At 31.4% G+C, this 14,779-nt stretch overlaps 1 protein-coding gene across 1 annotated transcript; it reads right to left on the bottom strand.

Moving 5' to 3' along the window:
* Nucleotides 1-2,190: 2,190 nt before the first annotated feature.
* On the bottom strand, nucleotides 2,191-6,337 carry LOC105790163 (pollen receptor-like kinase 2). Its single transcript, XM_012617605.2, has 3 exons — nucleotides 5,645-6,337; nucleotides 3,631-4,245; nucleotides 2,191-2,846 (listed from the first exon to the last, which is right to left on the bottom strand). The coding sequence occupies exons 1-3, from the start codon at nucleotides 6,285-6,287 to the stop codon at nucleotides 2,191-2,193; spliced, it is 1,914 nt and encodes a 637-aa protein (XP_012473059.1). The 5' UTR covers nucleotides 6,288-6,337.
* Nucleotides 6,338-14,779: the final 8,442 nt, after the last annotated feature.

Here is a 14,779-nt window from a genome sequence, read left to right as displayed (position 1 = left end):
AAAAGTAGAGGGAGGCTTTTTTCCAAAAGTGATCTTAAAATTATTGATTAATTATGAAAATAATTTCAGGCAAAAAATTTTGTATGAAAATGATCCGTTTTCTACTATGGATGTTGGTGCCACCAACCTAACACCGACAACACCCTACAAAAGATTTTTTTTTTTTTAGTGTGTTATTGTGTCTAGTGACACTAGTATGTATTTTTTTTTGTGCCGCCAAGCTGTGTGATTATGTAAACATTGGTATCAATGCTAGGCTGTGTGACTGTGTAAATATTGGTATCAATGCTAGGAAGGGAGTATCGATACTTTTGACACATTTTTGAGCTTTCGTCATGATGATGGCGTTTCTTTTTCTTTCTCCTCATGTTTTTTTCTCTCGACAATGCTTTCTCATCTTCCCTCGTTTGATTTCCATGATTATCTTCCCTGATGCTTACTCATTTGCGTCATTTTTTAGTTTTATTATGGGATTTCAGAAATGATGATGGCGTTTCTTCATCTTTCTCCTCATGTTCCTTCACTCAATGGTGCTTCCTCATCTTCCCCATTTGATTTCCATGGTCATCTTCCTCGATGCTTCCTCATTCACATCAACTTCGTTGATGCATCAGATCCATGTCTGCGTTGTAGTCTTGTAGAGAATGGACAACAAAAAAATTTGCTGTCAATAACAGACAGAAGGTATCAATACCATCACCTAAGTATCGATACCTTATTCCTGGTATCAATACCATGACCTAAACATCGATACCTTCTGCCTAGTGTCTTTGAGCTTACACCGATACCACCAAGCTATGTGGCAATACAAAAAAAAATACTAATGTCGCCAGTCATAGTGGTGGCACTCAAAAAATTATTTTTAGAAAAAGTTAGGGGTGCCACCGATTAGGTTGGCAGCACTGGCGAATACAATAGAAAGCAAATTATTTTCATAATTAATCAATTTTTTGGGTCACTTATAAAAAAAAGTCAATAGGGAACTTAGGTTTAGTCTCCCAAATCAAATCGTAAAGAAATTAAGTGGCAAATCATTAGAAGCAAGCTAATATTTGTGTACCCAAGCAATGGCGACGATGAACTGGTAGAACCTGGAGGCGTACATAGCTTGTTTCTTAAGCCTAGGAGCCACCGGTGGGTAATCGAGATCGTTGATCAATTTTTCAGCAACGATTTTGATGGCATAAGAAGATCAACAAGAGAAACAATGGCGGCAATGATATGAGGAAGAAGATGGTAGAGAGTGACTTGAACATGGATCGGGCAACCCACCCTGACCTAAAGGTTTGTCTGAAAAGTGGGAGGGTTTGAGAAAAAGACATAGACCTGAAAAATAAGATTGGACAAAAAAATAAGACCCGTATTTTAAATTGGTTGAGCCTTAGGTAAATTTTTGACTTGGGTCCGACCCTATTTGAATTTGCCTAATTTTTTCACTGTTGTTTTGCTGTTGTTTAACTATTGTTTGTTGTTTCCTTATGTTGTTTTGTTGCTATTTTGTTATTATATTGCTACTATTTTATTTTTATTATTTATATATTGTATAACTCTTATTTTAATATTAAATTTGTAACTATTTTAGAGGCATCTGCTTGATACGTTGCAACTATGTTAGTGTTATTTAAGTATTAAACATTTTTAATGTATTTAGAAACATTTCTTTCAATATTTTTAGTGTATTTGATGTGTTATAGTTGTAAATTTGTTTTTATATAAAAAATTTAATACGGGCAAGTCGGGCTAGGCTCAGGTTTAATATTTTTTTATCTAGGTCAACCTTGAACAAATTTTTAAATCTATTTTTCGGGTCAAACTTGAGCCTAGAAAATGAACATAAAATTTTACATTGGCCTTACTCAACCTGACCCATGATCAATTCTAATAGAGAGTATAATATATATATTTTTCTTTTCTTTATTTTACACGATGGTAATAGTCAACGGAAGAGAGAAAAAATATTATTAAAATATTAAATAAATTATCTATTGTAGAATAGGTTATAACTAAAATTTCGACGAAAGTGAATAATTCGCATAATTATTAAATAAAAAATTAAAGTAATGAAAATAAAATAAATCTTATTTTGAAGTCACATTTATTCATTAAAATTTTTACTAAACTAAATTTAAAATAAAATGAATACAATAAAAGATTAAAAAAATAGTTGAACCTAAATGAGAAAATTAATTATTAATTAGTTGCATGTGATGAGACATCATCATCAATCCCATGAGCTTTTTTACCCTTCATTAATCCATCAATTCTCTCAACAACATCTTTTAGATCTAATCTCTTCTCTAAATCCGATTCACAACAGTTCAACCCAATCTTCAACAATTCAACCATCGTCTCTTTATCACCATTATTCACTCCCCCCATATCTTTATCCAAAACCTCTTCAATCTTCAACATAATTTCTGGGTTATTATTTTCGTAATCACCCACAATCGATGTTACCCACACAGCCAAATCTTGTTCTTCGGTTCCTTTTCCTTTTTGTAAGAAATTTGCAGGGAATTTGCCGGTCAAGATCTCTAAAATCAATACACCAAGGCACCATACATCAGTTTTCTTCGTGATCCTTCCATGTTTGATGTATTCAGGTGATTTATAAGCTACGATGAGTTCTTGGGCGCTTTCTGGGTTGATTAATGGGATTAGACTGTAATCTGTGAGTAAAGGTTGAAGGGATTCGTTGAGAAGGACGTTTGAAGATTTGAGATGACCGTGAGGTGAGATTAAAGCTGGGAGTTCGTTGTAGAGGTATTCCAGACCTGTGGTTACTCCTTTTACTATGTTTAATCGTGTTGGCCAATCTAGTGGTGCTTTTCTCAGTGTCTGGTGACCTGAAAAGATTTAAAGGGAAAAGTTATCTTAACAGTCTAAAAAATTATAAATATTTACGAAATTGTTGATTCGAGCGATAAGGTTTTAAATATTTAAGGGAGTTTTCAAGTCTAATCAAGTAGCATCTTCAAAAATGGTAGATTTATCATGTAACTCATTCAATTTTTTATGAAATTACATGTTAATATAATTGTAAAATTACACTTTAATTTTTCTCTAATAATTTATGATTCATTTTTTATTTCTTAAACTAATTTTTTGACTTCATCCTTAGATGTAAGGTGGCATGTTTCTACGTTAGGGTTTAAAGTTTTAAGTAAGACACGAGGTATTTTTATGGATTTAGATATGTGAGGGAGTTTTCGATTTCTTCAAGAGAAACCTACTAAGGTCTAGTACTGGAAGTTGTCTCAAATGCCATAACTCTATCGAAAGCTCGAATGTCTAAAGAAGTGGTCTAAAGACAAGGTGGGTGTGCCTAATCGGGTGATTGATGTAACTAATCTATGGCTTATAGTCAGCGTGCAGAGTTTGCCTTCACAGGAATCGGATTAAGCACTCTTAGTATGTGAAATCTAACACCTCTTCTGATCGAGAAATAAAACTTCCCACAAAAACAATACTAAACTTGTTAAAAGATCTCAATTTTTATGGTAAAATTTTAAAATTAGTAAAATTCATTAATGATCGAATGAGTTAGATTATTGATTCTTAATTTAATTGGTTCGATCTCGGATTCAAAGAAGACTGAAATTTGTGAATTTAAGTAATGCGAGTACTAACCATGAAGATGAACAGCCAAGCTTCCATTTTCCATAAAATCAGAAACTAGCAACTTTTCTTCCCTCCTATAACAATAAGCAACGAGAGGAAGCACATTCTCATGTCTCAACCACCCTAAGTTTTCCATATGCTTTATAAACTCTTCTTTCCCACCGTTATTCATCTTTTTATGTCTCTTCACCACCATTGACGGCCCTACCGATAGAGCCGCCTTATGCGAAGACCCAAAGCTCCCACTCCCCAACACATCCGCCGTTGATTTCAACAGCTCCGCCAGATCAAACCTCTCTCTATCATCCCTCAAGAAAGAGAGCTCCACATCGTTTTTCTGCGAAGCACCCGATGTCGGTGGCGGAGCCTCGATGGAATGAGGCGGTTGCACTCTGCTGCGACAACAGATTAAGAGGAGGGTGAGAATGGCGAAAATGATTGATGTGACGACTAAAAAAAGGATGGTGGGAAGCCAAATGGCGGGTGTTTTGGGAGGGGCAGGGGAAGGAGCGGGGGAAGGGGTTGTGGGGAGGGCGGGTGAAGGGGCGGAGGATTGGGTTGTGGGAGGGGAAGGTGGAGAGTCACAAGTCTTCATTAATGGTGCTCCACATAGACCTTTGTTGCCTGCAGGTATAAACCAAGAAAATTATGGGCCTTTCAAACTCTACATAAATGAAACATTCATTCATAAAAATACATTTTCTAAGAGGGTTAATTTGGATGGAAAGTAAGTTTCCATGCCATTAGTGTAAAAATAGTAGTGATTATGAGATTATATGCTATAACGATATTACATATAGAGACAAAGAGTAAACTAAATGTATCGCATCGCACTAAACCACTCATTCAAACCTCATCTAAATGACATAGTTGCTACAATATTAGGAGTTAAATTATATTTTATTTCTATTATTCAAATGATAGTAAATTATTCTTTATAAATTAGTTTAAATAACATACTGTGTCTTTAATTGACGTATCATATTACATATAGAGATTATTTTAATAATAGAAAAATTAAATTATTATTTTATTCAACATATAGGGATTAATTTATATATTTTTAAGTAAATAAGATAAAATGCAATTCAATTTTTAATATAGGGATCTTTTTACCATGGTTTAGATTTACAAAATTGGGAAGTTAATTACAAATTTTAATTTATAAGATTGCGAAAAGTAAGAAACTAATCCAAATGAAACATTATTAAACTTTAATCTTAAATGGTAAAATTAGTAATTAGTAGGTCAAAATTTTTATGCAATAAATAAGAAAAAAACAGTAATTCAAGTTTTCTTTCCCATTGGACTAAATTATTTATTTTCATACAACATAATTAGCCCAAAAGATATAAATTTGATTTAATGTTTTAAAAATTATAAAGCTATAAACTATTAAAATGGTAATATTACATTTTTATTATTGTAAAAATATATAATTTAATTCTGACTCAAATTTTTTTTTCTAACTTCACCCTTGAATGGACATGATATGATTGAAAATAATAGGGTTTGAAACTACATAAACATGACCGACAGCCAAGGGGGACTAGCAGGCCCTGACCTTCTAAGATGAAAAATTTTTCATTTAAGTCTTTTATAATTTATAAAATTTTAAATTAATAATAGTAAAATTACACTTTTTTTCCCTCAAAAAATAATAAATATATAAACTATTAAAATAGTGAAATTATATTTTATTATTGTAAAAATATATAATTTAATTCCGTCCTCAAACAAAATATTTTAGCTCCGCGACTAAAAAGCAAGCACTGTCCTTATCCCGAAAAATGGTTTAATTGATTTAAAATTCTCTTAAAAATTATAGAAGTATAAATTAATCTTCTTAAATATTTATAATTTACTAAAATTTCTGTCTCACTTGAACATAAAAACAAAAACAGTAGAGTTCTAAACTGTATATTATGATTGTACGATCGAAGTTTGCAATGAAATCATGACAAAGAAAATGTTAAAATGATTATATTAGCATTTTGCAATCACGACAAACACGAAAACTCACCGGAAAATATGGTGGGATCCATGTTACTAAGGCTTGCAGGTATAGAACCCTCCAATGCATTATTTGAAAGATTCAGTGTGAAGTTGTGCTGTTTAAAATCCGGTATCTTACCGGAAAACTTATTCCCGTCGAGCTTAATCTCTATAACCTTACGAAGGTTAGCTATCGACGACGGAATCTCGCCCGTAAACTTATTTTTCGAAAGGTACAATTTCTTCAATCTAGCCAGACTTTCAAATGCATTTTTCGGTAAATCTCCAAAAAGTTGATTGTTCGACAAATAAAGCGACCTCAAGCCACTGAGTTTATTAAAATCCGGTAAGGAGCCGTTGAAATTATTGTTCATAAAACTTAGGGTTCTTAATTTGGAAAACCCGGATAAGGAATCCACATCGATGGTTCCCGAAAATCCCATTTTCTCAAGTTTTAGACCCAAAATGGTATCCTTTTTACAAAGGACACCGACCCAATTCGCACGGTTGCCATCGCACGGCGGCTTAGGGTTGTTTCTCCAACTGTCTAATTTTGAGGCATTGACTAAAGAAGCTTTGAATTTCAAAAGGGATTCAGAATCGGATAATGAATAAGAAGAAGTGAAAAACATAGATATTAAAAATATAACGCGAAGGTGAAAGGTGGCCATGGCGGAGGGTTTTATGCACGGTGATGGAGGGCGGCAGCGCGTGCGCGCCCTTCGCCACGGGGCCTACAATGCGGGGGATATCGATGGGGTTTTTGAGCCCAAGGATGGACCCGAAAGAGAAAGAAAACAAAAAAGAAAAATGGTGGGAGAAAATCTGGATGGTTTTGAAAGAGAGGAAAGATCGAGTTACTAAGAATAGGAGTTGCCAAAAGGTGTATATCAATGGAAGGCTCTGCATGTGTTACGTTGATAACGTCTTCATCTTACGTATTTGCCATGCAATTCCTTTATTTAAAAATTTTTGGGCAAAAAACTTTCACATTTTAATTCAATCATTTAGAATTTACTCGGTATAGTTTAGGGTTTAAGGTTTACTTGGTGTAGTTTAGGATTTATTATTTTCGATTGAATGTTGATTTAACAATATTTATAGATTAATGTTTTAGTTAGTTGAGTAGCTAGAATTTTGGGATTAAGATGAAAGTGGCTCGGATTCGAGCGGGATAAGGGTAGATAGAATTTTTACTCGGAAATGATAATATTTTATTTTGACTCTTAAAAAAATTTAATTTGATCTAATGTTGACCTAGAGGTGATCATGGGCTAGGTCGTAACAAAATTTTAGGCCCATTTGACAGGATCGGGCCAAAAAGGACCTAAAATTTTGCCTAAACTCGATCCGGATAAAAAGCTAAAACCCAAGTTTGACCTGCTCGGTCGTATTAATTTTTTTTTGTATAAAAATAAATTTTAAAAAAATCTTTATACTTAATTAACACTAAGATAGCCTCTAAATTAGTAGCAAAATTAACAATAAAACAATATTTATATACAATATTCAAACAATAGCAACAAAATCATAGCAATATAATAGTGAAATAACAACAAAATAGTGGAAAAATAATAACATTTTTTTTTGCAAATTCGGTCCGACTTGAAGGCCCATTCGAGAAATAAGAGGGTTTGGTTAAAAAAATAGACCCAGAAAATAGGCGGGATTATTTAAAAAATAGGCACTCATATCAAAAGGTAAAATCTTGATTGGCAGTCTGGTCCTTCTCGTATACTACATCCTTGGAAGGAGAGGAGTTTCTTTACAGAGGTAAGATTGCCTTCGTGTCCTTTTACCCTGAAATATTTGTTCATAACTTTTAAGTGGTGAAGCCTACTTAATGTTCTTAATTATGGTCCTAGGTTAGAAATTCATGAATGCCTTTCTGGTAGGAGAAAGGGAAATGTGTATATATACAATGAACGAATACATGTATATTTATATATGATATATATTTGGTGTTGTTTATAGGATTGTTAAGAGACAAGCTTTGTTTGTGAAGAAGTTTTTGGTCTACTTATGGGAACTTGCATTTTCATACCAAGTTAATCCGCTTGCTGCCATTCAACCCTTGTCTGCCGCTACCTGACCTGATGAGATGAAACGAGCGGGGGCGAGGCGAGGTTCCGCGAGGTGGGTAATGATGAAGCTTTTAATCACCGCTCCTCCAACTTAGCTGTTTAGCATTCAATTATCTTCTGCTCATGCATTGTCTGTTATCATTACTATTATTATTTTGAGCTTTCTAGGCCTGATTGCCTTCAAACAAAAACAAATAAAAGAAAATAATAATGGGATTTGATCAAGTTGAGGTTTGAACTTTGATGATGGGAAAATTATATTTCATACCTCTTCTATTTATTGGTGAAAGCATCATGAACAACTTATATTAAAAATCAAATTGTATTTCGTCTTTTTTTATTCAAAAACTTGATAAATTAGTCCATGTATGTTAGATTAAAGAGCAAATGGGTCCTTTCTATTAAAAATTTCATTTAATTCTGCTGTTAAAACTCGCTTGGTTAACGAAATAATTAGATAGTCCACGTGTACATTATGCTAACATACATGAATAAGTTTTTAGCAATAAAAATTGATGAAAAATTTTACAGAAATACTAGTTTGCTTTTTGATTTAATGTTTAAAGACTATTTTGTTTTTAGTAGAGCGGATAAAATGTAATCTAACCTTTGATATAAGGGCCTCCATAGTACTTTTACCCTATTTATCTCAAAGTTTTTTTGTTATTTGTTTATTTTTAATTTTGTCTTTCTGAATAGTGGTGTGTAGAAGCGATCTTGTGACCCTCGTGATATAATTTTAAAATCTCATAAATGGAGTTGCCATCGAATTTTTTAGGTTTAAGTCACGATTTAGCTCTACTTTGGTATCGAATTTGATATCTAAAGTATCAAATTTCTCTATTTTTGGTCTATTTTGTAACCAACATTAAAAAAAATTGTTAGACAATTTTGGCCAATGAAAAAGCGCCACGTGGCATGTTTTGGCCAATAAAAAAGATGCCACGTGGTAATTAGGTTTATTTAAAACAAAATTATTAAATTTATATTTAAAAAATAAAAAATTATAATATTAAATTTATATATTTATTTGTATTTTTTATATTCTTTAATGTGTATATATATATAAAAGAATATTTTTGTTTTTATATAAAAATGTCATGTGGTGCTTTGTGATCGACTATAATATATTTTTGACCTCTGTCAAGAAATAGACTAAAAAATATAACGGAGGTATATTTTAAGTACCAAATTGGGAAGTGAGTGTATTTTAGATATCAATTTAAATAAAAAAATTAAATATCAAAATGAGAAAACAAATATACTTTAAAGTAAAATTGTAAATAAATAATTTTAATTTCGATTTTATTGATGTAATTTAAGAGTCTACGGTCAATCAAAAATTATTCGTTAATGAAACAACTATGGTAAATAAAATATGATAAGATAAAACTTAAAATTGCAATAAAGAAAATTATTGTAATAAAAGTAGTTTGTAGATGGGGTAAATTACACATAAAAGCCCTATTTTTTTAAAATTTATCGAAATGGGCCCGATATTTTATTATTTACCGGAATGGGCCATTTTCCCCGAAATCGCGTCCACGTCAGCGCGATGTCAGGGGATGTGTCAGCAAATCGCGTCCATGTCAGCGCGATTACTTACGTGGCAACAAATCGCGTCCACGTAAGCGCGATTGCTGACGTGGAAGCAATAATTCATGAATAGTTTATGTTTTTTAGCTTGGAAAACTTTGAAAGGCCATAACTTTTGGCTCGGTTGTCCGATTGAGACGATTTTTTTATTTCGAATAACTTTTCGAGATCTACGCGCTGACAAACAGCCGAAGGCGGTTTGCCACAGTTTTCGTCGAAAAAGATCCTTTTTTGCCTCTAAATTTTGATTTTTTCGGTTTAAAATTGAATTTTGAAACATTCAAATCATTATTTTCCTTATTTATTTGAAGTAAACACCGGATTTTTTTTACAGAATTGTTGTATTATTTTTTCTGATTTGACACGTGTATGGAATAGGTCCGATAAATCGTTAGAACGTTAAGTAATATAATTAAGATAATAACAGTATTTTTATAATATGTCAATTAATTAGTTTAGGTTAGTTGGTTAAGATGCTTGCTCTTTTCCCTTAGTACCTTGGTTCAAATCTTGTTGGTAATAATTTTGAATCTTTTTTGTACTTGTTGCATTTATTTTTTTAATCAATTAACTCGTTAATATTACATTAATATATATTATTAGTACAATAGTATAGACGGATTGATAATTTGAGCTACATATTACAGTAATACATTAATATGTATTATTAGGGGCAAAATACCAAAAAAGGGGGCAAATTACACATAAAAGCCCTATTTTTTAAAAATTTACCGAAATAGGCCCGGTATTTTATTATTTACCGGAATGAGCCATTTTCCCCAAAATCGCGTCCACGTCAGCGCAATGTCAGGGGACGTGTCAGCAAATCGCGTGGACGTCAGCGCGATTTGCTGATGTGTCAGAAAATCGCGTCCTTGTAGGCGCGATTTGTGTCCATGTAAGCAAAGTGAGCTAACGTGGACGCGATTTGCTGACACATCCCCTGACATCACGCTGACGTGGACGCGATTTCGGGAAAAATAGCCCATTCCGGTAAATAATAAAATACCGGGCCTATTTCGGTAAATTTTTAAAAAATAGAGCTTTTTTTGGTATTTTACCCTTGTAGATGTTGTAAATAGCATGATAAATTATGAATTTTTTTTAAAAAAATACATAATAAAAATAAACAAAATAGCTTAGGATGGTGTCGAAACCATTTTTATTTAAAACAAAAAAACAAAAATTAGTTGTCGATTAAAATTAGAAAAATTGGGAGTTGCAACCAATCTTTTATTAAGGTGTGATTGGGTCACCTAAAAACGACTTTGGTCTACGAATTTTAGAAAAACGGGTCCGGGAGTCGGTTACGTATGAGGAAGGATTAGCACCCTCATTACGCCCAAAAATTGGTACCTAGTTAGTTAATTAATGTCTTAATGTCGAAAATTTGAAAAATATAATCCTTAGCAAAAACTTAAAAAACGTTACGTATTAAGACCCTTATCATTTCAGATAAAGAAAATGCCACACCCAATGTGTTAGGGCACGGCATTCTAATTTCCTCAAAAATGAATTAGGCCAGAATACTCGTATAATAAAAATTTAAAAGAATCTCCATTTATTCAAGATTTAAGAAATCGCGGCCCAATACGTTAGGGCACAATTCCTACAAAATCTCAAACTCGGAATATTTCCTTTATTATTTTTTAGAAAAAATTCTTCATTTCGAGAAATCAATGCGTCACATCCAATACGTTAGGATACAACGTGTTGAACTCCCAATAATGAGTTCTTATTTTTTTGATTAAAGAGAAATGTTCGATTGTTAGATTTAACGAAGAAAATCGGAACTCAATATGTTAGGACTCAATTTTCTTGAAAATCCTAAATACAAGCATTATCTCAATTTTGAAAATTTTGAAATTGAGTAAAAAAATGATGTGATGCTACATTAAATATACAATGCAATAATAAATATTACGATGGCATAGAAATAATATGAATAAATGAATAAACAAAATCGATAACAATAATCCATGACATGCAAAATATTAAATGTAAACACAATTATATAACGAATGAGGAAAGCAAACCAAATAAATGAATAAAATAATATATATAATATAAACATAGAAACTATGAAGATTAAAATATACATATGATTTACAAATAGATTTTTGGGTTATGGGACTTATATATATATGCAATACATTATATTTATGAATATAAAGAAAAATAGATAAACATATATAGATTATAAAATAGGTGTTTAAAAATATATATATTTGAGCTTTTAAAAAAAGAATAAATATCCATATGGATATAAATAAAACATTTGTAAAAATATATATACATACGTACATATAAAAATAATAATAATACATTATAGAAAATATACATATATAGGAAAATAAATGGATACATAAAAGTATATATATATATAAATATTAAATAATAATTACAATATTAAAAATAAATATACGTACATATAAAAATATTTGTTTTAATATAAATAAATAAAAACAACAAATATATATAAATAAAAACTAATTACAGAAAAAAAATAAAAGAAATAATTACATTATGGAAGTTAATTAATTTAAAAAATGAAAAAAAAACTAAATTGAACTGAATATGAAAAATCTGGGGGCAAATCTGCAAATAAATAAAACCCAAAGGATTAAATTGAACACGCGAATTACATAGAGGGGTTGGAAGGGAAATTTTCTCCTTTCCTCTAAAACGGCGTCGTTCATATTAGGACTGAATTGAAATTGTAACTAAATTAAAGGGCAAATTTAAAAATAACAAAACTCATTTGCAAAAACATTAAAAGGCGGAGGGGCTGAAACTGCAATTTACCCCTCCGCTCAAAAAACACGCGGATCCTAGGCCGGGTCGGGTCGGCCTCCCAAAACGACGTCGTTTTGGCATCTGGGGAGGCTTAGTGAAACGACGTCGTTTCAGTAGGCTATTTAAGCCAAAAATCTATTCAAAAATTTCATTTTCCATCTTTTTTTTAAAAAAACTTCCGAAAACTTCAAAAAAACTCTTCCCCCTTCCCAGTCATCCAGTCATCGGCTGGTCACCGACCACTGGCCGGCCGCCGTCTGTGGTGGCCGGAAAAGAGGAAAAATTCCCCATTCAGTTCCTCCGACCTTTCTAAACCCAAATCTGGGTTTGGAGTTTTCAAAATATCGATGAAAACCGCAAATAAGTCAAGGAAACGCTTCGGTTTCTGGCCACTGATCCTCGGCGTGGCTCCCTCAAACGCTTCAACGTCGCTTCGGAGTCCAAAGAAAGGTGGTTTCTTTCTCTTTTTTTATTTTATTTTATTTATATACAAATTAAAAAAATAAAAATAAAATAACAGTAGATTAAAATAAAGCGAATAAAAAATAAATGTAAACCTTTGGGCTGATTTTTGCTTTGTATTGTATTCTCTGTTTCATTGTGATTATAATCGTGCTTTTTATTGATTTCGAATTCGGATCTCCCATTACAGTGTTACAATGGCTTTTTTAATAGCCATAATCATATAAAAAATAAAGGTACGGGGACGTGGCTCGTGCGATGATTTCGGCTGCGGCGCTGATGATTTCTTCAGAAACCCTAAGGGTTTCGAAAATCATTTTTTGGGCCCCTAGGATCTATTAAATTTTAGGCCTCTGTATTTCGGGTTTGGACCACATAGGCCCACTGTAACTTGGGCTTTTAAATTGGGTCAATGTAGTGGACATTTGAACCTTTATTTATTTATTATTATTTTTTATCTGTTTTTGGTGTTTACTGGACCGGGCAATAATTAGGTGTTACAGATGGATTTGGTAAAAATCTAAAATCTTTAAACGCTTTGGGGTATAATTAGATTGATTTGTTTTTAATTTTGTATAATAGTCAATTGAGTTTTAGCTCGAATGGTATGAGTATTATTGTCAATGTAGGAGGTTGTGGGTTTGAGTGTATGGAAGGACATTATTTTTCTATTTATGGGTTGGGAGAGTTATGGGTAATTTTAAGTATTGCGCTAAAAAGAGACATAATTTTTATATATTACATCAAGACGTAATTTTAAGATTTATTTTAAAATACTTTTTATTCTAAAATAAAATTTTAAATGCACTTCTAACGTAAGTTAATATCTCAAACAAACATTTTAAAATTTGATTAATTGTGAATAAAATATAAATCTCTATCTTTTGTTTTTAGAAAAATAAGTATAATGATGATTCCTAAGATAAACCCTAAACATAATTAGTAATTAATAAGTAAATTTATAATTGGGGTTTCTTTAGATGAGCAGTCGTTTATTTCCAGTTAGGGTAAAAATAATGGTGGTGGTGAGTTAGTTACTGCAACAATGAGATTAAATACTGTAGCATTAGATAAAAAAAAGAACTAAACGCACCAGCGGCGTATCTAGGGGGCTGGCAAGGCCCCGGTCCCCCTAAAATGAAAAATTGTCTATTTAGGCCCTTTAAAAATTTTAAAAATTTAAATTAGTAAAGGTAAAGTTACACTTTGACCTCATCTAAAAATGATAAAAATTTGATTTAATCCTTTAAAATTTAAAAATTATAGAATATTATACCTCCCCTAACAAAATTTTATACCTCCCCCCCCCCCCTAAAACGCACTACATGAAAACACACTACCCATATAAATTGCCTTAATTTTTAATATGGGTTAACTAACCTAAACCCAAATTAAATATGTCCAAACCCTAGCTCACTATTTTGCCGCTTAAATGCAAAAAAAAAGAATAAAAAAATATAATTACAGTTTTGTATCTCTACTATTTTGAAATTTAAGATTTCACCTCTTCTTTAATTAAATATAATTTAATTTTTTATTATTATAAAGTTTATTAATAGATCCAAATTGATAACATAACATTTTATTTTTAAGGTGATAATGTGAATTTATTATTATTTGATTGCATAATCTGAACCACATGAAAATCAAATCGATCGTGTTCAATCTATAATAATTTACATGTGAATCGAATGCTTAAAACTAATTCTAAACATGATTCGAGTGATCGCTATGATAATAGTATTTAGTGATGCTATCGATTTGGATCTATTAAAAACATACCAAATAGGGTCAGGCAAGGTCCCGACTCCTAAGAAAAAGAAAATTTGTGTTTTAACCCATTTGAAATTAAAAAAATATATAACCTAATAAATAGTAACATTGTAATTCCCCTCTAAAACGATAAAATTGTGATTTATGATTTTTAGAAATTATAAAGTTTTAAACTTACAATAAAAAATATATTTTAATTATCCTAAAATTTTTAATTTAATTTCGACCCTACCCTTAAAATTATTTCTAAAAAAGTTTATATCATAATTTTAACAATAGCAACTAACAAAGTTATCAACTTTTGATGAACTAATAATATTATAAAAGAAAAGAGGCTAAATTACATAAAATTAAAGTATGAAGCTTAAATAAAAAAATTATCATAATAAAGGGACTAAAACCATAATTAGGCCTAAATAAGAGTGTCAATTTCGTGATATTAGCAAAAGTTA

The sequence above is a fragment of the Gossypium raimondii genome, chromosome 8, assembly GCF_025698545.1.
Source record: "Gossypium raimondii isolate GPD5lz chromosome 8, ASM2569854v1, whole genome shotgun sequence".
Classification (NCBI taxonomy): domain Eukaryota; kingdom Viridiplantae; phylum Streptophyta; class Magnoliopsida; order Malvales; family Malvaceae; genus Gossypium; species Gossypium raimondii.
This window is presented reverse-complemented; position numbering and strand designations above follow the sequence as displayed.

Excerpts from the sequence above, each read along its gene's own strand:
- LOC105790163 (XM_012617605.2), bottom strand. The coding sequence starts at position 6,287 with ATGGCCACCTTTCACCTTCGCGTTATATTTTTAATATCTATGTTTTTC. Across the intron at positions 4,246-5,644 it reads GGATCCCACCATATTTTCCG|GCAACAAAGGTCTATGTGGA; the intron begins GTGAGTTTTCGT and ends TTATACCTGCAG. Across the intron at positions 2,847-3,630 it reads CTTGGCTGTTCATCTTCATG|GTCACCAGACACTGAGAAAA; the intron begins GTTAGTACTCGC and ends AAATCTTTTCAG.